The sequence below is a fragment of the Schistocerca nitens genome, chromosome 6 (assembly GCF_023898315.1).
Source record: "Schistocerca nitens isolate TAMUIC-IGC-003100 chromosome 6, iqSchNite1.1, whole genome shotgun sequence".
Lineage (NCBI taxonomy): Eukaryota > Metazoa > Arthropoda > Insecta > Orthoptera > Acrididae > Schistocerca > Schistocerca nitens.
The window spans coordinates 343,564,292-343,591,248 of NC_064619.1; the positions used below are offsets into that span (position 1 = coordinate 343,564,292).

Sequence of the window (26,957 nt, forward strand, 5' to 3'; positions counted from 1 at the left end):
TGTACAAGCAATGTATTCAAGATAAAAATTGAGAAAAAGGATGAAATTGCCTAAACAGAAATTTAAAATTACTTTAAATGATGTCAAGGCACCACTATGCAAAATATCAGTAGCATTATCTGGTAGACAAATAGTTCAGTACTGACAGTTTATTATGTAAGTGTATCTGAAAAATTTTGAGATTTAATGCAAACACATGATTTTTTTTAAAAGAAGTTTATTTTACAAAAATAATTTACATGATCACTTATAGACAAAACTGTACAAAGCAAATCTTCACCGAAACTTACTACTTTCATGGACTGCTAGAGAACTGTAGATAACTTCGGTTCATCTGCCAATTGAATTGCTGGATTGTCATATCCTAAAAACAAAAGAAGAGTGTAATATGAAATAAAGTTTTGAACTTTTTATATTCTAAGCAAAAAGAGGTCACAGTTTTAGAGAAATATATCAGCAATGAATAAAGAAACTGTGAACAAACATGATGAATATGTACTGCCAAGAATGATAGAAAGAATGGCATCTCTTTCCTCATGAAGCCCTGCAAGAACCAGTCATGTAGAAATAGCACAGTGAGCATTTCCTGTGAAAGCTAATTTCCAGATTTGAGTCCCAATCCAATACAAACAGTTATAATCTGCAAGGAAGTTTCAAAACAGTGAACATCCCTCTGCAGTATGCCTGCCTCTGAGAGTGCTAATTCAACAAGGTTTGAAAGATGGGTTCTATGAAGTTCAGAAAGTAGGAGAGATTTACTCTGGTAGTGTGAGTTCTGAGTCATGCCACGATATCTGTATCAGTAAGAGCATTTCCAGGAGGTTTCAATAAAACAGTTGGTGATATGCGTAGTCATAGTTAGTAACGTAGTCTCTTTTTAAGACACTATCCATTCTGTTCAATGGATCTTCCAAGTCCTTTGCAATTTTGGCAGAATTATAGTGTCACATTTTATTTTTTCTCCCAAACCTTTAATTTGCTTTCCAAATTTCTCCTTTGTTTCATCTACTGCTTACTCAATATAAAGAATGAGTAAGATAAGAGGATAGGCTACTATACTGTCTCATTCCCCTCTCAGCTGCTGCTTCCCTCTACTCTCATAACTGCAGACTGGTTTCTGTATAAGTTATATACAACCTTCCACTCCCCACATATTACCCCTGCTACCTTCAGAATTTTGAATTTTTCCAGTCAACATTGTCAAAAGCTTTCTGTAAATCTATAAATGTTTCTTCGAGCTATCTTTTAAAATAATCCATAGGGTCAGTATTGCCTCACATGTTCCTACATTTCTCCAGAACCCAAAGTGATCATCCTCGAGGTTGACCTCCATGAGTTCTTCCATTGTCAGTATTGTGTACCATAACCTTTCTGATGAGAAGTTCTCACCCACTCATTATCTCTTGTTAACTGTTGTCTGTTTTCAAGATTTTTTAATGAATTTTTCTGATTTTGCCTAATGTTTTCCTTGCTTTTCTTCTGTTTTTGTATCTTTTCCCACACTCTGCTTTTCATTTTTGCCACTCCCATCATTTCTGACACTCTGAACTGTCCTCTCTTGGCTTGATGACCCCATCACATATTACATCCATTCTTCTTAAAAACATGCTTTTGCCCTATCAAAACTAAGGTCCCACATCCTGTTTCTTGAAACCTTCTTGTCCCTTGGAGCTACTCCCAAAGGCCTAAAATTGAAGGTCTCTGTTTCTGGATGTAATGCTACTCTACACCATGCTCTTTTACAGTTTCACATACAGCAATCTTTTGCACCTACCCAGCTAATCTGTGACCTATATGCCTCATTTACTAATTTCCAATCCACCAGACTTATCCTTCTACAAAATCCTGCAGTTATCTGCCCCTCATGTTTCCTTGGATAGTATCATCTGTCAAGCCAACTTCAAACTGCAACAACATGCCAGACTTCACCTCTAAAACTATCCCACCTTCTCCTAAGCTACCTCAACAGTCGTGTTTCTCTTCTCACAAAAGCGTGTAATCAGAATAATTGCTGGAGCTCATCCTAGATCATCCTGCAGACACTCATTTAAAGAGCTAGAAATCTTCATTGTAGCCTCACAATATATATATATTCACTTATGAAATTTGTTATTAACAATCCGAACGAATTCAAAAGTAATAGCAGTGTACATGGCTACAACACTAGGAGAAAGGATGATCTTCACTACTCAAGGTTAAATCTAAGTTTGGCTCAGAAGGGGGTAAATTATGCTGCCACAAAAGTCTTTGGTCACTTACCTAATAGCATCAAAAGTCTGACAGATAGCCATATAGCATTTAAAAGGAAATTAAAAGAATTTCTTAATGGCAACTCCTTCTACTCATTAGATGAATTTTTGAATATAGTAAGTGGGTAATTTCCCAACACCAAACGGGAAAGCACTGGTAGATAGACACAATAAAAAAAACACACAAACACACACACAAAATTTCAAGCCTTCGCAATCCACGGTTGCTTCATCAGGAAAGAGGGAAGGAGAGGGAAAGATGAAAGGATATGGGTTTTAAGGGAGAGAGTAAGGAGTCATTCCAATCCCGGGAGCGGAAAGACTTACCTTAGGGGGAAAAAGGACAGGTATACACTCGCACACACACACATATCCATCCACACATATACAGACACAAGCAGACATATGGGTGGATGGGTATGTGTGTGTGTGTGTGTGCGAGTGTATACCTGTCCTTTTTTCCCCCTAAGGTAAGTCTTTCCGCTCCCGGGATTGGAATGACTCCTTACTCTCTCCCTTAAAACCCATATCCTTTCGTCTTTCCCTCTCCTTCCCTCTTTCCTGATGAAGCAACTGTGGGTTGCGAAAGCTTGAAATTTTGTGTGTGTGTTTGTGTGTTTTTTTATTGTGTCTATCTACCAGCACTTTCCCGTTTGGTAAGTCACAGAATCTTTGTCTTTAGTATATTTTTCCCATATGGAATGTTTCTTTACGAAAGCGTTGGTATGTTGATGGACACACAAACAAACACAAACACACACACAAAATTCCCTACAGCCTAGGTCTTCGTGGCAAACGAATCTGCTCCAGTCCTGAATCCCTGAACCATTACACCAACAACCTGAAAACAGCTTTCGCATCCCGCAACTACCCTCCCGACCTAGTACAGAAGCAAATAACCAGAGCCACTTCCTCATCCCCTCAAACCCAGAACCTCCCACAGAAGAACCCCAAAAGTGCCCCACTTGTGACAGGATACTTTCCGGGACTGGATCAGACTCTGAATGTGGCTCTCCAGCAGGGATACGACTTCCTCAAATCCTGCCCTGAAATGAGATCCATCCTTCATGAAATCCTCCCCACTCCACCAAGAGTGTCTTTCCGCCGTCCACCTAACCTTCGTAACCTCTTGGTTCATCCCTACCCTCCGGCTCCTACCCTTGTAACCGCCCCCGGTGTAAAACCTGTCCCATGCACCCTCCCACCACCACCTACTCCAGTCCTGTAACCAGGAAGGTGTACACAATCAAAGGCAGAGCCACGTGTGAAAGCACCCACGTGATTTACCAACTAACCTGCCTACACTGTGAAGCTTTCTATGTGGGAATGACCAGCAACAAACTGTCCATTCGCATGAATGGACACAGGCAGACAGTGTTTGTTGGTAATGAGGATCACCCTGTGGCTAAACATGCCTTGGTGCACGGCCAGCACATTTTGGCACAGTGTTGCACCGTCTGGGCTATCTGGATACTTCCCACCAACACCAACCTATCAGAACTTGCCCTTCAATATATCCTCTCTTCCCGTTACTCACCAGGCCTCAACCTCCGCTAATTTCAAGTTGCCGCTGCTCATACCTCACCTGTCATTCAACATCTATGCCTCTGTAATTCCACCTCGACTGACATCTCTGCCAAAACTCTCTGCCTTTACATATGTCTGCATGTCTGTATATGTGCGGATGAATATAAGTGTGTATGCGAGTGTATACCTGTCCTTTTCTCCCCTTAAGGTAAGTCTGTGTGTGTTTGTGTTTGTTTGTGTGTCTATCAACATACCAACACTTTCGTTTGGTAAGTTACATCATCTTTGTTTTTAGATATATTTTTCCCATACAAAGATGATGTAACTTACCAAACGAAAGCGTTGGTATGTTGATAGAGACACTAATAAACACAAAAACACACACAAAATTCAAGCTTTCGCAACCCACGGTTGCTTCATCAGGAAAGAGGGAAGGAGAGGGAAAGACGAAAGGACATGGGTTTTAAGGGAAAGGGTAAGGAGTCATTCCAATCCCGGGAGCGGAAAGACTTACCTTAGGGGGAAAAAGGGACAGGTATACACTCGCACACACACACATATCCATCCGCACATATACAAACACAAGCAGACACTAGTTTCTCAGAACTTGGAAAGCGGGAACTAGCTTTACAACATGTCCTTTGTTATTGCCCCCCACCTGGCCTTAATTTGCACTGATTTCTTCTGTCCCAGCATTTCTTCACAGTAATTACTCCTTCCTCCCCTCCATCTTTATTTTCAGCATCTTTCATTTTCTGACCTGTCTATTTTTTGCCACCCTGTCCCACTTCAATTACATATAATGAACTTAGTTTTTCACTCTTATTAACTCATGCACAATGTTTTAGCAGTAATCTCTGTGCAGTCCTAGCGCATCAATTGCACACTGGCCAGTGCAGCACCGCGAAGTGGCATCGAGAAGGCACTGACCCATGTGTCAATGGAAAGACAGGGCAGTGCCACACCCCCAGGAAGACAGAGTTCAGTGCCCCCTGTCAATGTTGATGTAGCCAGCTGCCCATCGCTGGTTGGCCTCACATCAGGTGCAGACTTCGAGAGCATCAGTACTGAGTAATACAAAGATGATACTTTTCCTGTGTTCTGCGAAAAGTTGTTGTTGTTGTTGTGGTCTTCAGTCCTGAGACTGGTTTGATGCAGCTCTCCATGCTACTCTATCCTGTGCAAGCTTCTTCATCTCCCAGTATTTACTGCAACCTACATCCTTCTGAATCTGCTTAGTGTATTCATCCCTTGGTCTCCCTCTACGATTTGTACCCTCCATGCTGCCCTCCAATACTAAATTGGTGATCCATTGATGCCTCAGAACATGTCCTACCAAACGATCCCTTCTTCTAGTCAAGTTGTGCCACAAACTCCTCTTCTCCCCAATCATATTCAATACCTTCTCATTAGTTATGTGACTACCCATCTAATCTTCAGCATTCTTCTGTAGCACCACATTTCGAAAGATTCTATTCTCTTCTTGTCCAAACTATTTATCATCCACATTTCACTTCCATACCTGGCTACACTCCATACAAATACTTTCAGAAATGACTTCCTGACACTTAAATCTATACTCGATGTTAACAAATTCCTCTTCTTCAGAAACGCTTTCCTTGCCATTGCCAGTATACATTTTATATCCTCTCTACTTCGACCATCATCAGTTATTTTGCTCCCCAAATAGTAAAACTCCTTTACTACCAAATAGTAAAACTCCTTTACTACTTTAAGTGTCTCATTTCCTGTTTCTTGAAAAGTAATACAGAGTAAATGTAATTGGACACAGGCAGCACAGGAAGATGCTTCATAACAAGAAATTAAGTTATGTTTCTTTCCTCTTTAGAAATAAAGACTTCTTTTAATTTGAAAGTGTATTTATAGATCATTTTGGATTCCTGCCACTGGCCATTGCAACTTCTCTCCTTCCTTGTTTGTGTCGGGGCTGACTCCCACAGTAGCTGACAAAAGATATGGCAACAGGGATTTCAGAACCAATGCTGTCTTTGTTCTTTGTCGCTCCATCACAGTGCATCATTAATGATTCTCTCTTTTCTTTCAGAGGAGCGTTGCTACTAATTGTGTCTTTTTTGCAGATAGCCACAATGCTTTCACTATTTGTATAAGTAAATTGCTTATACTTAATGTGTTGCAGCGCTGCTCTTATTAAAATGGCCTCTTACCCGCCACCTACACCACCTGTGCCTATAGCTGTAGGTGCTGCTGGTTTTGATCTAATGCAGTTTATTCAGTTTTAGAACCACCAAATGTCGCAGTTGATGATGGCAGTCCAGCAGCTGTGGCTGCATCAACTCTGCCACAACAGTCAGCCACATCCATGGCACTGCCTCCATGCATTCTGAACTTTAAATGAACAACAAAGGGAATGGAATGAGTAGTATGCTCAGTTTGATGCTCACTGTGCTACACATCAATTTCAAGGTACTGTGAAACTTTCTTATTTCTTGTCAATGGCCAGCACCGGAGTTTACCACCTCACTCACAAGTTATTCTCGACAATAGGCCAGAGTTGCTAGTTTTTGAAGATTTAGTTTCCACCCAAACTAAGTATGATGAGGATCAGGCAGAGGTTACTGCAGCTTGTTACAAGTTCTTTCGATTGTGGAAAAAGCCAGAACAGACATACCACCAGGGGGTCACTGAACTTCCAGGTTTGACACAACAGTGTTATTTTCAGTGTAGCTGTGGACAGAGCACTATAGTGATGCAGTGATTCATGAAGCCATTATGTACAATGTGCCTGATAGCAGGAATCGTGAATAAATTCTCAAACATTCTGATCCTACTTTGGAACAAGTGTTACAAATTATTGAACATCAGGACTCATATGATAGTGCCGTGGAAAACTTTGAGGTACCTCCTGTCTGCAGTGTAACACAAAGTGACATACAGGTATGGCCTTGCAACCAACCAATGCACGCAAACAGGCCACCATGCCGTGGATACAATAAACAAGAGTCAGCACAAGACAAAACTACTCATGCTTTTCTTGGGGAAAGCCAGGTCATGTACAGTTTGTGTGCTTGCAACAGGGAAAGAACTCTACCCACGTTCACTCTCATAAGTGTGGAGTACCTTTTCACAGAGTGAATGTAGTTTTTTTTAAACTGGCACTGGTAATGACCAAATTCAGGATATGCCTTCTCCCCTCCCAAGCGCTGCGCAATGAAAGTCAAACAAACTGTTTATGAACTTAGTCATTGCCAGACACTGGCACTTATGAACATTTGGGCTCACTATAGTTGACAAAATCTTGCACACAACTAACTGTGTATAATAGTCAGGACAGTCTAGTGCTTGGTACATGTAGTTTTCCTGCCACTTTCCATTCGTACACCAGAACAATGACATTTACAATTTTGTATTCATGAGACTGTGAAAATATTTTTGATTAGACAATTTCATTTATTTTTTCTTTGTATTTTAAGACAAGGTACTTTCTGTTTCTGCTTTCAACCCAAAAGACAGTGTTACTCAACTGATTGTGGAGTTTCCTGATTTATTTTCTGAAAGATTTGGCAGAGCAAATAATCTTATGGTGCACGTTACAGTGAAATACAATACGCAGTGTCGGTTTTTTCAGTTGCATCCCATTCCTCATGCATTTAGAGACAAACTTGGAAGTGAAACTAAAGAATGGCAAGACAATGGTGTTATTGCTCCTAACCCAGTTAGTCAATGGGCTTCTCCCATACTAATCTTACAAAGCCTTCTGGAAGACTTCGTCTTTGTGTTGACTTCAAATCCACTGTGAATCCACAAACAATAATTGATACTTTTCTGTTGCCTTGCCCAGAAGAATTAATGGACAGGCATGGGGCAAGCCACTATTTTTCAAAATTGACTTATATGATGTGTATTTGCAAATACTGCTAGATGAGGAATCTCAGAAAGTGTTTGTGGTCAACACACATTTAGGATTATTCAAATTCTTGTGCTTACCCTTTGGGAGTGCTTCCTTATCTGCTATTTCCCAATGATACCTACAACAGCTTACAAAAAAATTTCCACTCTGTTCAAATTACTTGGACATATTGCGGTGTCAGGATGTGTTCCGGAGGAACATACCAGTAACCTTTGTATGCTTTTTCAAGTACTTTCAGCTACAGGTTTTATGGGTCACCTTGATAAATGTGCCTTTTTCAGACTGAAATTCAGTAATCAGGCCATGCTGATAATAGCCAAGGTGTTCATCCCCTTCAATCACATTTACTGGCCATCTGTGACTTCCCTGCTCCACAAAATGTAATGGAACTGCAGTCATTCTACATCTACATCTACATCCATACTCCGCAAGCCGCCTGACGGTGTGTGGCGGAGTCATTTCTTTGGAAGTTGACATATTATTTCCAATTTATACCCAACATATTGCAACTCTGTTGCATCTTTTGTGCCAGAAGAATGTGCCTTTTGTTTCGACCAGAGAGTGTCAGGATGCATTCCAGAAACTTAAAAAAAATGCCTTGTTAAGTGACATATGCCTTGTTCATTTTGATCCCACTAAGCCTATGGGTTTAGCAGTAGATACTTTTTCGTACAACATCGAAGCTGTGCTCTCACACAAATTTAGTTTGCAGGACTTCCGCTTCCAACTTATTGGCCAAGACTCAACGTAACTATCCCCAAATCGAGAAGGAAGTGCTTGCTATTATCTATGACATGACAAAGTTTCATCATTATCTGATTGGCGAGAAGTTTTACTTAGTGATGGACCATAAACCACTTCAGTCTCTGTTTCATCCATCTAAACTTGTCCAACCACACACAGCTCAGAAGCTACAATGTTGTTGTTGTCAAGTATCAGTATGAAATACTGCACTGATGCATGTCAAAGCATTCAAATGCTGACGTCCTTTCTCGGCTTCGTGTTGGTCCTGATTCTAAATTGAATGTTACTGCTATATCTTGTTGTCAGATCAATGTGCAGGACATGGAACTTTTATAGAATTTTCCACTGCACCACACGAAAATTGCAAGGGCCACAGAAGCAGACCCAAACTTGAACCTTTTGTTACACTATATCTGTACTGTGTGGCCTCGTCCAGTGAAAAATGTTCAGAATTCTTTTGTGCTCTGATATTTTGCTCATCAGCATTGCCTCACCATCCAGCATGGTGTAATTTATTGCAAACTGACTCTGGACAAACATGTGTGTTTATTCTTAAAGTGTTGCAATAAGATGTGTTGTGATGGCTCCACCCAGGACATTGAGGAATAGTATGTACAAAACAGTTAACAAGTCGGCACTGTACTTGGCCAGGTACGGATGCCCACATTGAACAGATGACGTCACAGTGTTGTGCTTGAGCTGAAAATCTATTGGCCCTGCCGAAAATGTTTTCAACCCAGCCAAAGTCTCAGTTGCCATGGCAACAAATGCATATTGACTTTGCTGGTCCCTTTTGGAACACTGCTTGGCTCTTTTAGCAAATATCCATTAGCAGTGCCCATGAACTTGATTACATCGCATAGTACCATTCAGGCTTTGTCATCTATTTTTAGCTTAGAAAGTTTGGCTGAAATGTTGGTTACAGACAATGGACCACAGTTTATGGTTCAGGACGTTGAACAGTTTTGTACAGGCAGTGGTATCAATCACCTTACCAGTGCTCCATTTCAGCCTCAATTGAACAGAGGAGCTGAACAGTTTGTGTGTATGTTCAAGCAACAGATGAGGGAACTAAGTGCAACCCACACATGGGAGCAAGCACTGCTGCTCTTCCTGACAATGTACCACTCCCAATCCTGCAGTGGTCCATCATCTGCAGGGAGTTTCTATGTGACAGGTGCCACCACACACTGCTCCAGTTGCTGCACCCACCGCAGCACCCAGTACCCATACACTCTGCAGGTATTCCTTTGTGCCTAATGATTCTGTTCTTTTCATAGTTTTTGGTCACACCAGGAACTGGGAGACAGGAACGATTCTTCGCAAATTGGGCACTTTCTTATATTTAATTCAAGGTCCTGTTGGTTTTCTGCACCACCATCAGAACCAGATTCGTACTCGTCAGTTGCGAGATTCGTCCACAGATTTCCTGTCCCCAGATTTTCATCCTACTGGGATCTTGCAGCCACCGTGGCCAGCCCTGGATGCCTCTTTGGCATTGCCTGCGGAACCGATGGACCATAACCTTCACCACCACAGCAGCTCAACTTCCTGGCACTTGTCCCGGTGCCCACTGTGGTGCCAATGTCGTCATCATCGCTGCCCTCTCTGTTTTTCAATGGACTGGTTCAGGAAGAGGGTGGGTGTCCTTCCGGGGTTATCCTAACCACATTCCCTTGGAGCGCAGGACGGACATCAGGGCTTGACTGGGGGCTTGATATTGGTCCCAGTTTTGGTTCCCAGCTCCTCAAGCCACCTGGCTTCCTGGAGCCTCCTCCACCCCCCGCCCCCTCCCACTGTCATAATATGGCTCCCTAAATGACAATAATACAGTTTTTTTTGGGGGGGGGGGGGATGTGCATTCATAACGAATTGACTGCACACCGACCAGTGCAGTGCCATGCCGTGAAACAGTATCAAGAAGGCACTGACTCGCATACCAGTGGGAAGACCAGGCAGTGCCCCACCTCCAGGAATTCAGAGTTTGGCGCCTCCTGTCAATGCTGACTTAATCAGCTGCCCATCGCTGGTTGGCTTCAGTTCGGTCGCAGACCTCGAGAGCATCAGGAACATGTATTCTGTGAGTCGTAATAAAGAGTAAATATAATTACACATGATGGCCACCTCATAACAAGAAGTTAAGTTATGTTTCTTTCCTTTTCAGAAATAAAGAGTTCTTTAAACTATATGTAGAAATCATTTTGGATTCATGGCATTGGCCATTGCAACTTATCTCCTTCCTTGTTTGTGTCAGTGTTGAGGCTCACAGCAGCTGACACAACTATCTCTGTCTTGCATATAACCTTGTCTTTCTCCTCTAAGTTCTCAGGTTTTCAAATCTCATCTGGTGCCATCCTCAACAATCACTCTTTCCTTCTCATCGTATCTGGTAAGTCTCCCTTGACCCAGGTTTCTGGGTGACTTTTCTGAACTCTACCCCTTTTCCTAGACCTCTCCAGTCCTTTTCCTTCACCCGTCTTCCTTCCCACTCAACTCTCCTGCCAGAAGGAGGAGCCACTAGTTCTGAAAACTTGTATATGTAAAATCTTTTTCTGTATCTGTATTCTCCTGCTGCTGCTTGGTGAGCAGATTTTTTACCTAACCAATTACATTATGACCTATTAGCCGATAGTTCATCAATATTCACTACTATCAGCACTTGTCTTCTTTGGAATTAGAGTTATTACATTCCCCTTGAAGTCTAAGGGTATTTTTACTGTCATAAATCTTGCACACCAGGCAACTTTGTAAACAGAAATACAGTAATGAAGCACCAAAAAAATAAGACTGTCAATAGTGGTGTTTAATCCACTGAAGAAGTAAAAAGAAAAGGAGGTCCAGAATACATGGATGATGAATTTTTTTCATGGTTACACAAAATGCATGTAATCAGACATTATTTAGAAAATAAATATCCATGCAGGACAGGAAGAAGAAGAAAACAAAAAAAAAAAATTCTTCAGTAACTAGAAACTATACCACAGAAACTGTTCATAATAATGTATGGACTACAGGTCAAAACAATGGTGTTTTATTTGTATAGTTGTATTTTCTTGTCAGTTTACTTTCTGTTGTTTTATTCTATTTTTTAGCTTCCTGAGGGTCCCTGACTGTAGGTATTATTAAGAATATATTACTATTGTGTTTTATGAGGGTTAAAACATCATTTGACAAAAGAAATGTTTGGTCATTATAACTTACTGACAGCACTTTTTGCGAAAAGGGCCTCTAAATGTTAACCAGAATCATTATTGTTAGCGTTAAATACATAGGTTAAAATATCAAGTGCCATGGAACAGTGGCAGACAAAGAGAGGTGCATAGTGGGCCGTGGTCCCAAATAAGGCCAAAACATGATCAGTAAGTAAGAGGCATATTGGAGTTCGAGATTCCATATGTATACAAAACAAATGTTGGGAAAGACAACAGAGGACACATCAAATGATATTCAACAATAGCTAGAAAAAGATGGGCTGGATATTGGTGCTCAAGGTTATTACAATGCCACATCAGTGTCAAGTGTACATGGAGGAGTACAACGAAAAATTTGAGAAGTCAATCTGTTCAGTCTCTGAGCTAATCATTCCTTAACTATTTTTTTGGTTCATGCTTTCTCGTGTGTTCCCTCTAGTGTCATCTGTTTTGAGACTGTAGAGAAGGTATATTCATTCATTCTCACCTTCTTCATACATATGGGAATTACTTGTAGAAAAAGCAGAAACAGTTTGAAACAGTTGTCTGATATTTGCTGGAGTACTCATTACAATTCAGTTAAAGTCATAAAAGAAAATGTGGAAACAATGTTGAGCACTTTGGAAGATATGCAACATCCATCTTAGGCAAATCTTGACACTAGACTTGCAGCAAGCTTGCTCCTGCCAGCAATGTGTGATTTTACAGTTTTGACCTACAGCAACTTTTGCCTCACGATATTGGAGGAACATAAATTTATGTCCAACAATATCCACAGTCTCCAAGAATGACTTCAAGTAAAGGACTCACCAAATTAAAAACCTTAAGGAGGTTTTAGTGATGGAACGAACTACAGTTATAGACAATGCTGTTAGAGCTTTAACATATTAAAAATAATAGCAAACCAGTTACAAAATCAGGTTTATTAAACCCTGACAATGGTTATGACAGTTTTAAAACTGTATTCTTCAGAAGATGTAGGACCTGTTAATGAGGTTACAACATTGTTTATAGAACAAAGATAGTACCATTACAACAAGCAAAATTCCAGGAAATATTACAATAAAAAAAGCATATTTAACATAAAATCACATTACCTTTAATCAAAGTGGGAGTCGTTGTTTATGTCTAGTACATGTTATCCACTTAATCACCTTGTAAATACATTATATAAAAGTAGTAGCTATCTGCTGAAGGGTTTTGTCTTAAAACTTCTAATTTTTAAAAAAAAAATCACATATTTGATGCAGGATACAACAATATCTATTATGTCACTCGAAAGAATTGTATAAAACTGACATTAAATATAAAATGTGGCATCATATCTTATAGAGCATCAATATGTCACATTCAGAGCTAGCAACATGTGCCAACTGGCTGAAGAGTGGAGGTACTAGACTTAAATTACCTCAGGAAGGTGGCTATCCTGCACATCCCATATGTGTGTGTAGCTGCAGTGAGCAGCGTGTGTAACTTCTCTAGTACATATCATTAACATAATTAACATATTCACCAAACAGTTGAAAAGAGAAAGAGGAGAGGGGGTAAATGGAGTGTTACTGAAGTCAAATGGCTTATAAAAGGCCCACAGGCTCAGGTAAACATAGCAGACTCTTTACAAAACATGCAAACTGCACAAGAAGTACTAGTGCTTGAATACACAACCATATAAGGATCATGCTAATGGGAGTGATCTACTGATAAAGTGTGCTTTATGAAGAAATGTGCAAGGAGGGGGTAGTTATAAAATAACCAGAAAAATAGTAAATGAAGCCTCACTAACCAGTGTATATGCCTAGAAATCATGATGATGTAAACAGAATAAAAACTAAAACATAAAAGGGGAGGGAATAAGTGTAAAATGGTACACTACTAAAATATTGAACATCAACCAACTGTGGATGACAAAGTACATTGTAAAATAACAAGAGACATATTCTTACTGAACACAGAATTTTGAGGAAAACAAACACTATGTGAAGCCCAGCACCGAGCAGTCAATTTGGCCACTTGGCCAGAAGTAGATGCTTAAATCCTTCCAGGAACTGTCTGACATGGTCAGATTCCCTGGGACTAAATGTGGATAAGAATTTAAGCTAGAATACACATATTGATTTCCTATCAAATTAAAATATGCAGTTTTTTCATTTGCAATGCAAATACTAGCAAATTCCACTGACTTGAGTACACAAAATATTGCTTATCATAGTTATTTTGAATCTGTCATTAGATAGGGGATAATTTTCTGGGGAAGTTCAGTTCAAATAGTGTATCTTGAATACTAAAACTGCAAAAGAAAATTGTCCAATAGATGTCTACTGCACAGCAAACAGAGTCTTGTTGCCCATTATTTCATAAACTACAAATCCTAACTGTTACCTCCATATAAATTTACGAAATTGTAATCTTCCATCAGTCTGGTCCCTTTAATCCCACAAACCAACCAATCTTCCTACACAGCAGACAAAAATTATTCGAGGAGAAATGTTTTAATCATATGTATAACATAAGAAACAAAAATAATTTTATGCTACCCAGCCACCAGTTGAAATTATATGCACAGACTCCATAGTATATGCGGATAACAATATATAATAAGTTAATTGGCAAGAACATATTTAATGTGAACCCAGAAATTTTAAAAATGACGCTATAGCAGATTCTGTGGGAGAAATTCTACTATTCAATAGAAAGATTCATAGAGGGCGAAATGATAATTTGAGGAAAGGGTAATTAAGTGTTATGTTTTATTGTATGTGTATGTAACAAACTTATATTATTATTATGATGCCACTTGTTAACATCAGCTGTTATTTGTTTATGGTGAAATTTTACTGCAATTTGACTTGTTTTCTGTACCTGAATCAAATGATGTACGTTATGAGACAAATAAATCCACTATTCACAATTCTACTTGCATGTTGAAGCTGATCATTTAAACTGTTTTTCTCCAAGCATTTGAAAATTTCAAGCTCTTCCCATAAATCTAATGTATGCCCTTTTACTTCTTTGTCTAAGATTCTGGTATCCTATAAATCCTTCAGAGTATGACCAGCAATAAATTAATATTCTGTGAAGATGGAATTGTGTACAGTACTACCTTTCTCTCTCAATAGACTTGATTGCTATACCAGTTTGTCCAATGTAGTAACTGGGACAATTACTGCAGATCAGAATTTAAGAATGGATCCCCAACATTTTTGATAGTATGCACAAGATGTTTCTTTAAGTTATTATTAGTAGAGAAAGTTTATATTTATTCACCAGAAAGTGTTTAATCCCATAGGACACATTGCCGAAAAATGTGATGGAAATGTATTTATTATTGTCTTCTTTACTGTAAGTGGATCTGTTACCTTTTGGTAGTTTTGCCACTGATGACATGATCTATTACATCTTGTTTGTATCCACTTCTAGTAGCAATGGATTTCATTACATTAATTTCATTTTGTAAGTTACTAGGAGACAGGAGTGTCTTTATGGCACAATCAAAAATGGAATGAAGAAATGCTAATTTGTGTCCTTGTGGATGAGAAGAATCATCTGGGATAATACTATTCAAGTACATTGGCTCATGTCTGCAGTTCGTAGTCTAGTGGCTAGCATTTCTGCCTCTGAATCACAGGGTCCAGGGTTTGATTTCCAGCCACACTGGGATTTTTCTCTGCCTAGGGACTGGGTGTATTGTCCTCATCATTTCGTCATCATTCATGAAAGTGGCTAGATTCAACTGCGTAAAGATTGGGACTTTGTACGGGCACTGATGACCATGCAGTTGAGTGCCTCACAAATCAAACATTATCATTACATTGGCTTATGGGGAACAGGGGAACATTAAAGCTGATGCTGTTATCTACTATAGGTATTTTAAGATTGAGGAAGTTTAGCTCCCTGCTTTCATTCTGAATATCTTTTGTGAGGCATATTTCCTTTTGAAACTATTAAATGTGCTGATGAGACTATTAAATGTGCTGAACGACTGTTCTAATTCTTGGTCATTGCCATCAAAGGCAATAATTACACATCTACATAATGAGCATAAAATTGTATTTTTCTTTGTTATTCTGAGCTAGAATTGAAGAAAACACTTTCCAGAGAATTCATGAAAATGTCAGCTAGGCGAGAAAGCTACACATTGCTATGCCATATGATTGTATGTAAAATTTTACCATTGAATGTGAAATAACATATTTAAGTACCACCTGTAACAAATTAATAATCTCGGTGATTTGTACCTCAGTTAATTTTTTATACTGTAATAAATTCTTCTTAACGATGTTGAGAGTCAAATCAGTAGGTACATTAGTGTAAAGACTTATTATGTCAAATGAGATCAACCTAGTATCAAGCATACATTTTATTGTTTTTATATTGTTGACTAAGGCAGCCCTACTGAAAAATTGCATTAGAAAATAAATGAGTAATGAAGCTGCCTAACTTAACTATTGTGTGCACTCCCTATACCATTGACTAAAGGACAGATCAGGTGGTTTTGTTTATGTAACTTACACTGACTCCTAAGAACTGGTGGCTTCGGGTGGGGTTGGAGGCGACCTCAACAATGCAGTTTTCCTCAAAAAACTTTACAATTTTATCTATGTATTCTTTTACATAGGCTATAAAAGTAGAGTTTTCTTTGTCAGATTTAGTTATGAAAGCATCATTTTCTTTCCAGTTGTGATTAATAATATTAAGTCAGTTTTTGAGCTTTTTTACAAAAGTTGGCTCTTAACACAATTTATTTTTCTATAATATTATTACACTCATGTGCCATCTCGGCTTGTCTGACCTTTTCAAATAACAGACAAATCATTAAGTTCGGGGCAACATTGCATGTGAAACCTTTTCGTAACATTACATGGGGTACCAAAAACAAAACAAAAAAATGGAATAACATAGCTGTGGGTGGAGCTTGTGTAGTATGCATTTCGGCTGCTAAAAGTGTATAGCACATCTCATTGCCAGCCCAGTGGTGCCTATGTTGTTGACCTCACTTGTTCTGTTCTTTTGCAGTGATTGGTTTTGCTAGCACTGTTTTGTTCTTGTTTCATTTTTTACTACTGGGAGTTTAAGTGAACAACGTGCAGCAGTGAAATTTTGTTTTCTACTTACTAAAAACGCTGCTGATACTGTTTTGATGTTGAAAACAGCTTACCAAGATGATGCTATGGGAAAAACTCAAGTGTACGAGTGGTTTGCTCGATTTAAAAATGGCAACATGTCGATAATGACAAACCTCATTCTGGACATCCATCAACTGCCCAAATCGACAAAAATTCATTTGGGGTTTGTTCCCCCAGGTCAGACCATCATCTAACATTTTTTTGGAGGTTTTAAGAAGATGGAAGCACTGCTCGGAAAAATGTATTACTTCTAATGGAGAGTATTTTGAAGGAGATAAGGTTGCTTTGTAAACAATTTGAAAATTTATAGCTTTTAAAAAATAATTTTTTTTTACCCCCTAGTATATTTTCCTCTTGAGTGAAAATGATTTCAGTCTTATTCAATATTCTGTCAAAAAAAGTATGCTTAGTGTTAGTATCTGTAGTAATTGTTATGTTGTTATTAACCTATGCCCTACTTTAAATTTTAACAATTTCTGTTTATGTCTTGCCATAATTTCAGATGTACTATTATAAAAACCACTCGATCCAGCCTTTAGTCAACAGTATAGCAAGTGCACACCACAGTTTAGCTAGGTGGCTTCATTACAAAATCAATGACTGTTTCATTTTCAAATGCAACTTCAGAATTTTGCCGAATTAATCAACAAAATAAAAACAATAAAATGTACTCCAGACGCTAAGTTGGTCTCATTTGACATAGTCTTTGTGCTAATGTATCTACTGATTTGACATTATTAAGAAGAATTTATTACAGTATAAAAAATTAATTGACACACAAATCACTGGCCGTATTTATTTGTTACAGGTGGTACTTGTGAGTTAATGAGCATTTTGCTCTCATTTTAAATATATGGCCCAAAGAGTCAGTCTACAGGAATTGTGAAACGAACCCGTCATCCAGGACCATGTGCCACAAAGGGTGCAGATTCACCATGAAATGGGGAAATTCACCAGCGTCTATTGTCTATTGAGGCCTAAGCACTGTAGTGTGTGAGTGAGAGAGACGAGAACCTACGTCTTAGGGAAATCCAGTAGAAGGCTTTTGTAGCCCGAGATACATAGCAGTGTTAAATATGGTGGACATAAGAGCAGCCATAAAGGGAAACATTTATGGAAACTGTTTAATTCTGTAGTAATGCAGGGAATCAAGCCACAGTAATTTTAATCTGCCATCCTCCATAAATTTTTGTGGTGATCCCAATAAAACATGAATATTGATCATATCTATGAAAGTTTAGGATTTACTGTTAAAGTGAAATTAACAAGTTTTGTAAAAAAGACCTGAATGCTAAAATCTGAACGCTTTGGTCAATCTTAACAATTGATATTTCATATAGAAGCTCATCATTAAAATGACAGACTAACTCTGTAACTTTATTTGTTTAAAAGATGTAGTAAATTTAGTTTATCAGTATTTACAGTTAAGCATCAGATCATCATTTTGTCCACCCAAAACACGTTGAATGATGACAGCATGGCACCTTATTGACTCATTATGCAACAGAATATTCATTGTAAAGTTTAGTGCATAATAGTTACTTTTGTTTTTTATTTATTTATCTGAAAGCACATTGGTGCAAAGCTACTGGCCATGGGAGTCAAAGCTAAGAAGGAAATTGTATTGGTTTTATGTAAAGAATTTAACATTATTACGTAATGGATATTATTGTTCCTTTATTTAGAACATGAAAGTGGTCAATCTTTGATTATTTAAATATGTTAAAATGTAAAATAATGTAGAATAAGCTGTAGCCAATCAGATGGACAGCTACATGAAAGGGAACTGTCATAGTCAGTTGAGTGAGGATATTCGGCGGGTGGGAAACATGGCCGGGGACGGACAGAGGGCAGTTCTTGTCTAGACACCAAAGAGTACAGTTCGGCTGGAGACACCAAAGGGTACAGCTTGGATTGAGATGCAAAAGCGGAGAGTCAGTCTTTAGGCAGCTAGGAAGTGAGACGACTTAGAAAATTTCGCATTGTGTGGTATCGTGGGACTTAGTCTCTGAGCAGTGAGCAGCCATGTGCCTGGTGTGAACTCTAACTTTTCGCATAGTTAACAAGGTGAACTATCAAACTTGTAATTTGCGATGAGATTGTGATGGTAGCAGGGATAAAATACAGGGAGCAAAAGGCAATTTAAAACTTGTACAGAAATCAGATGGCAGTTAAAAGAATCAAGAGATTGTGAACTGTGTCAAATGGATATGCACTCGAGTGTAATAGTAATTCTAAGTACGACCACTTTTGGTATTAGTTTGCTTTGTGAATAAACATTATTCTAACCAAATCACAACTGTGTGGGCTACATCATTTATGGGTTGTTAATTTAGTTCCCGATATTATTATTATTACTGTTATTATATGTTAACTTTTGTATTTCACAAACTTGCCATCAGCCAGACAATTTAACCTACAGGTCACAAGTGTCTAATTTAGGGCATGTAATGCAACACTTGCGGTTCAGCCCCTAGACAAGTTTGAGCCATTCGATGAAGAGGAACCACATGTGAGCCCAAACATCTTTAGGGAGATTAGCTCGCAATTGGGGGCTCATCCAGGATAGGAACTTGGAAAGTGTTAGTTGAGGGATAAGAATCTTGCAAAGTGTTAGAACAGGATTGGATTTTGGAAAGTGTTAGTTGCAGAATATGAACTCTGGGAAGTTTAGAATCGGATTTGAATTCTGCAAAGTGTTTCCAAAAGTGTTATATGAATTTCAATAGGTAGGACCTCTCGCGAAAGTTAAATGTGAGATCAGTTCAGGACTGAATATTAGTTTTCTTTAATAGTTGTGAAATTACAATTGTAATTCTCACAGTTAACGACATTCTGCAGTGTGTATTACAATTACTGCATTATAAATACTCTATTTTTTTTGGCATCCATTATTTCAGTGTTTTTTTTTTACTGAATGTAAATACAGATACAGAAATTTCTAAGATGACCAGGGGCCTCTAATGGGCTTAGTCCGCTGCTGTTATGGAAAGATGTGCTTAATAGTAGTACACATCCTACTAAAATATACTTTTATATTAGAATCAGATTGTTATTCAAATATATGAGAAGTAAATATTTAAACTGTCTTGTCTGAAATAACTGCTTTGTTCTGTGAGCTTTCACTTGGCGTTATGAGGACACCAATTTTATATACATGTGGCTAGATTCTAAGCTTAGGAGTCCTTGGGCTCATGATTATGCACTTTTTCTTTTACAAATCATTAAATATGAAGCAACATTTGTTAAGTAATTCTTTAATTCTGTATTAATATTTTCCTTTGGGGTCCATGGAATTTTTAAATATTTGATTATCTTTAAAGAATTTTTCAGCTTTTTCTACATAATCTTCTTTAGTAATGATAACAGGTGTGAAAATTACTGAACCATCAGTTTAATAAGTCATGTTTGCAAAACACTAATATGAATTCCTTACAGAAGAGTAGAAAAACTGTAGAAGCCAACCTCAGGGAAGATTGGTTTGGATGCCAGAGAAATGTAGAAACTCTTGAGGCAATACTGACCTTACGATTTATCTTAGAAGATAGGTTAAGGAAAGGCTATGGCATTTGTAGACGTGGAGAATGCTGACTGGACTACTTTCATTCACTGGACTACTCTCTTTGAAATTCTGAAGGTAGCAGGGATAAAATACAGGGAGCAAAAGGCTATTTACAACTTGTACAGAAATCAGATGGCAGTTAAAAGAATCAAGAGGCATGAAAGGGAAGCAGTGGTTAAGAAAGGAGTGAGACAGAACTGTAGCCAGTTCCTGATTTTGTTCAATCTGTACACTGAGCAAGCAGTAAAGGAAACCAAAGAAAAGTTTGGAGTAGGAGTTAAAGATCAGGCAGAAGAAATAAAAACTTTGAAATTTGCCAGTGACGATATAGTTCTGTCAGAGAAGCAAAGGACTTAGAAGAGTAGTTAAAGGAAATGGAGACTGTCTTGAAAGGAGAATATAAGATGAACATCAACAAAAGCAAAACAAGGATAATGGAATGGAGTCAGTTTAAACCAGGTGATGCTAAGGGAATCAGATTAGGAAAAGAGACACTTAAAGTAGTAGATGAATTTTGCTATTTAGGTAGCAAACTGGCTGATGATGGCCGAGGTAGAGGGCATATGTAATGTAGACTGGCATTGGCAAGAAAAAGCATTTCTGAAGAAGAGAAATTTGTTAACATCAAATATAGATTTAACTGTTAGGAAGTTTTTTCTAAAGATATTTGTCTGGAGTGTAGCCATGTATGGAATGAAACATGGACAATAAACAGTTTAGATAAAAAGAGAATAGAAGCTTTCAGAATGGGACGCTACAGAAGAATGCTGAAGATTGGATGGATCAATCACATAACTAATGAGGAAGTACTCAATAGAATTGGGGAGACAAGAAATTTGTAGTACAACTTGACCAAGAGAAGGGATAGGTTAATAGGACACATTGTGAGACATCAAGGGATCACCAATTTAGTACTGGAGGGAAGTATAATGGTAAAAATTTTAGAGGGAGACCAAGGGATGAATACAGTAAGCAGATTCAGAAAGAGGTAGGTTGCAGTAGTTATTCAGAGATGAAAAGACTCGCACAGGCTAGAGTAGCATGGAGATCTGCATCAAACTAGTCTTCGGACTGAAGACAAGAACAGCATATAGTACATGTTGAACAGATATTGAATATTTGGATGAAAGTTCAGGTGGGCATGTTTAAACATCCATAGCACACAGGCACGTGAGCAGCAACCCATCGTCCCTCAAGGCCTGACCAGTGGTTCAGTTAAAAATGTCTGTAGCACTGTGGCCGCAACAGTGGATTCAAACATGTCTGAAGCACCTGGGTGATGGTGAAGCAATGGATGTTAGAATGTAAGAAACAATACAAAGGTTAAGTTGTTTCAACCAAGTATCTGATCTCATTTCTGAATAATTGAATAATATACTTAGGTAAGAGTTTGTAACTAATAAACTTTCTTCATCTTACCTATCTTTTCATAGTGAACTTCCTCTTCCTCTTCATCGGTGTTCCTTTGGAATAGAAAGGCCGCACCAAGAGCTGCACAAAGAGAAATGGAAACACTTGTTATGATGTACAACAACAAAGAGCTCTTTGTGCAGCTTACTCTCTCTCTCTCTCTCTCTCTCTCTCTCTCTCTCTCTCTCTCTATGCAAAGAAGAATGACCACATCATAGTATATACCAGTATTCATTCCATAGAAAGTGAGTTAAAACTTGTCCTTTCTAACCTCCCTTTTAAAAAAGATTAAAAATATGATACACAGTTTCTTGTTATTACAGCAAACTGATTCTTTAGTGCTGCAGGAAAATGGGTTTTACAACTCACATTGTAATTTCTTCTTTAATATTATACCTATAGAATGTACTGAAGCTTTTTACAAGGAACAAAAAATGTATGGACATGTTAGGGAATTTGTGATTAAAGAGATTACAGAATTCTCAGCAATGAATTATTGTGAATGAATTTATTCTGTAAGGGAGTGTTTCATTGCTGAGATCATTATACAGGTACATAGATTTTGCCAGTGATGATTTTAAGTACTTTCATGGGCCCAACAGCTCTAGAACACAGTATTTCACTTGTACAGAGCATAGGCTGCAAGCAGGTTTCCCTGAGATTCAGGACCTATATCTGGAATCCAGTAAGAGTAATATTTATATTTTTGTCATTAAAATGAATTCCCCTTGTTCCATCTGATTCATTTAGGCTTTGCTCTTATCTGCAGTTGTGTGTCATTGGTTCCAAAGCCTCCGAAGATACATTGTATGGTCACAGCCACTGCAAAACCTAAATTTTAGGAGACACCTGTAGATTTTTTTAAATGATTGACTTGGATTTAAGACATTCACAGAGCCTCTTATAGACATTTACAGACACCACAGTCTTAGTTGCAGCATCTACATCTGCATCAATACTCTGCAAGGATACGTCGGGGACTGCAATATACACTGAAGCACCACAGAAACTGGAATAGGCATGCGTATTCAAATACAGAGTTATGTAAACAGGCAGAAGGAGAGGCTGGCAAAGCTACTGCACAATTTTTAGATTGAATTCAGCTGATGGGTATCCCTGCAGAAAGAAAGTCCCTGTAACAAAGAAATCATCTCCAGAGGTCGTCAGGTATCCAAATACAGAAGGAATTAGCATATTTCATCAAAATATAAGAGGGATTAGAGTTGGTGAGCTGGTTATAGAAGTTGACTCTGACATTATTGGTATATTGGAGTACCACTTAAATACTTTGACAATTCAGAGGCTTCCTTTACCAGGATACAGATTAGCTGGCTGTTTTTCAAGGAGTTCTTTGTGGAGTAGGGGAGCGGCGATGTATTTAAAAAAATAGTATTCCATTTGAGTCTGTAGACGTATCATGGCACTGCACTGAACAGATATTTGAGTGTTGTGCAGGAGCAGTTGAACTTAATGAAACTAAACTTGTAATTGTTGTTGTTTATAGGTCCCATAACTATGAGTTCAGAGCATTTCTGCTCAAGCTAGAGAGGGTTCTTGGTTCGCTTTATAGGAAGTACAAAAATTAGTTATATGTGGTGACTTCAATATTAATTTTGTATATGATTGTGCAAGGAAAAGGATGTTGGTAGATCTCCTAAACTCATATGATCTGATGCAGACTATGTTTTTTCCAACCAGGGTGCAGGGGAACAGTAGCACAGCCGTAGACAGCATTTTTATTCACTCTTCATTATTAGAGGCCATTTGGTTAGTAAAAGAGTGAATGGCCTTTTGGACCATGATGCACAAATTTTAACAGTAAAAGGCTTTTGTACTGAAACAAATGTCACATATAATTGCAAACTATGTAGGAAAGCTAATCCAATGGCAATAGAGAGTTTTTTAAACCTTGTTAAGAAACAAGAGTGGCAGATTGTTTATAGTGTCGATAACTCTGTCTTCAGGCCACAAGTGGCCAATCAGGACCATCCAACCGCCGTGTGTCATCCTCAGATGAGGATGCGGGTAGGAGGGGTGTGTGGTCAGCACACCACTCTCCCGGTTGTTACGATGGTTTTCTTTGACCAGAGCAGCTACTATTCAGTCGAGTAGCTCCTCAATTTGCATCATGAGGCTGAGTGCACCCCAATAACATAGATGAGAAATATAATGCATCCCTTAGCACATTTCTCACGCTCTTTGAGAGTTTATTTTCATTAGAATGTACTAAACAGGGCACTAGCAGCAAAAGGCAGCCTGGGTGGCTGACTAGCGGGATAAGGATATCATGTAGAACAAAGTGGAAATTACATCAACACGTTAGAAGCAGTCACAACCAAGCTACAGTACCCCAATACAAACAGTATTGTAAGGTGCTTAAAAATTTTACTAGGAAGGCAAAGAGTATGTGGTACACAAACAGAATAGCTAATTCACATGATAAAATTAAAACCGTATGCTCAGTTGTGAAGAAAGTGTCTGGTCATCAGCACAAGGTCAACTATATAAAGTCAGTTTGCAGTAAAAAATACTGATAAGTCAGATATATGTACAGTATTTAACAATCATTTTCTGAGCATTGCTGCTGACTTAAATAAAAACTTAGTTTCTGCTGGGAATTACATAACTCTCTTAGAAAATTTCTTTCCAAGAATTATGTCTGAAATACTCCCCCGTGAAACCAACAAGGGGGAGATTGAGTCAATCATTAAATCAATGAAAACTTAAGGTCTCTCATGCATATCATGGAGTGCCTAGCAGAATCTTAAAGTGCTGTGCTGCATATGTTAGCCCTGTACTTAGCCATATTTGTAATTTTTCCTTTAAGAATGGTAAGTTTCCTAAAAGATTAGAGTAGTCAGTCGTAAAGCCGTTTTATAGAAAGGGAGAAAGGGATAATGTAGACAATTTCAGACCTTTTCTATGCCATCAATGTTTGCTGAAGTTACTGAAATGGCTGTATGTGTAAGGATAATCGAGCATTTTATATCAAATAATTTGCTATCAAATATACAGTTTGGCTTTAAAAGTGGTATAACTACTGAAAGTGCTATATTCTCTTTTATCTGTGAGTTACTGGATGGGTTAAACAAAAGGTTTCAAATGCTGGGCATATTTTTTGATTTAACTAAGGCGTTTGATTGTGTTGACCACAAAATATTGCTCCAGAAGTTGGACCACTATGGAATATGGGGTGCGCAATTGGTTCACCTCTTACTTTAACAACAGACAGCAAAAGGTCATTATTCACAGAGTTGAGAATGGCTGTGAAGTGGGATATGAGTGGGTTATGGTCTGTTGCAGGGTGCCCCAGGGATCAGTATTAGGGAACTCCTGTTCTTTATTATATAATGATGAGACTTGGTAGTAAAGGAGGTTGTGTGCAACATTGGCTTGGTTTCCGATAGTGCAGTTCATGACATAAGTTCATAGCTTGTAGAAAATAAACTAATGCTAGATTGCAGTAAGACTCTGTTTTTACAGTTTGTAACACACAATTCAACAAAACTCGAAATTTTAATTTCACAGAATGGGCATATGATTAGTGAAACTGAACAGTTCAAATTTCTAGGTGTTCAGATAGAAAGTAAACTGTCATGGAAAGCTCACATTCAGGATCTTTTTCCAAGACTTAATGCTGTCATTTTAACTATTCGAACAGTATCTGAAGTAAGTGATCATTCGACATGAAAATTAGTCTACTTTGCTTATTTTCATTTGGTTATGTCATATGGTATTTGTATTCTTTACTGTCTTTTCTTGTTAACAAGCTTATTCCAAAGAATTAGCAGCTTTCACTCAATTAACACAAGGCAGAAATTCAATCTGCATCAGAAGAGTTTCCTCATGAGTCACTCCTTCTATTCTGCCAAGGAGTTCCTTGAAAAATTAGGCTGATTCCTATGTTATATTGCTCATTGCATTTACTTAAACTTATAGTTTGACTTTTTTGTATTCATAAACATTTTATTTTATCTGTTATTACTTTTATGTTGTAATTTCATGTACTGACACATTCCATGTCCTTGGAGATTTGCTCCTCAATTTGGTCCTACGGAACTACACATGTAAATAAAATAAAATAAAATAAAATAAAAGTACAGCAATACAGTTGGCAATGCTTATATAAAACAACAAGTGTATGGCACAGTTGTTAGATCAGTTACCACTGCTACAATGGCAGGTTATAAGATTTAAGTGAGTTTGAACGTAGTTATAGTCGGTGCATGAGCAGTTCGACACAGCATCTCCCAGGTAGCAACGAACTGGGAATTTTCCAGTATAACCATTTCATGAGTGTACTGTGAATATCAAGAATCTGGTAAAACATCAAATTTCGGACATCGCTGCAGCCAGAAAAATATCCTGTAAGAACAGGACCAATGATGACTGATGAGACTCATTCTACATGACAGAAGTGGAACCCTTCCTCAAACTGCTGCAGATTTCAATTTCGGAGCTGAAAGCCCACTCGTGTAGCCTTGGTGACTGCAAAACACAAAGCTTTATGCCTCACCTGGTCCTATCAACACTGATATTGGGCTGTTGATGACTGGAAAGATGTTACCTGGTCAGATGAGTCTCACTTCAAATAGTATCAAGTGGATGGATGTATACGGGTATGGAGGACCCGGCTTGTCAGCAAGGGACTGTTCAAGCTGGTGGAGGCTTTGTAATGGTATGGGGCATGTGCAGTTGGAGTGATATGGGAACCCTGATATGTCTAGATATGATTCTGACAGGTGACATGTAAGTAAGCCTTCTGTCTGACCATCTACATCCATTTATGTCCATTGTGCATTCTGACAGACTTGGGCAATTCCAGCAGGACAATGCAACACCCCACACATCCAGAATAGCTACAGTGTGTCCCAAGGAACACTCATCTGAGTTTAAACACTTACACTGTTGAGCAAACTCCCCAGCCATTATTGAGCATATCTGGGACATCTTGCAATGTGCTGTTCAGAAGAGATCTCTACTCCCTCATACTCTTACAGATTTATGGACAGACCTGCTGGATTCATGGTGTCAGTTCCCTCGAGCACTGCTTCAGACATCAGTTGAGTCCATGCCATGTCATGGTGCAGCTCCTCTGTGTGTTTGCGGGGACCTTACATGATATTAGGCAGGTGCACCAGTTTCTTTGGCTCTTCAGTGTATAACGAGATTCATCATTTAAAAGTGGTTTCTAGAAACTTTCTAAGTAGGTTTTCACAGGATAGTTTGTGTCTGTCTTCAAGCATCTGCTAGTTCAGTTCT

General features: G+C 38.5%; 1 protein-coding gene across 1 annotated transcript in view; it reads right to left on the reverse strand.

Annotated features, from left to right (window-relative positions):
* Positions 1-217: 217 nt before the first annotated feature.
* LOC126262676 (uncharacterized) overlaps positions 218-26,957 on the reverse strand; it is a 152,116-nt gene continuing 125,376 nt past the window's right edge. Inside the window, exons 10-11 of the mRNA XM_049959450.1 lie at positions 21,705-21,776; positions 218-364 (exon numbers count right to left, since the gene is read on the reverse strand). Of these exons, the coding sequence (XP_049815407.1) occupies positions 306-364; positions 21,705-21,776 (131 nt within the window). The 3' untranslated portion in view covers positions 218-305. The remainder of the gene's footprint in view (positions 365-21,704; positions 21,777-26,957) is intronic.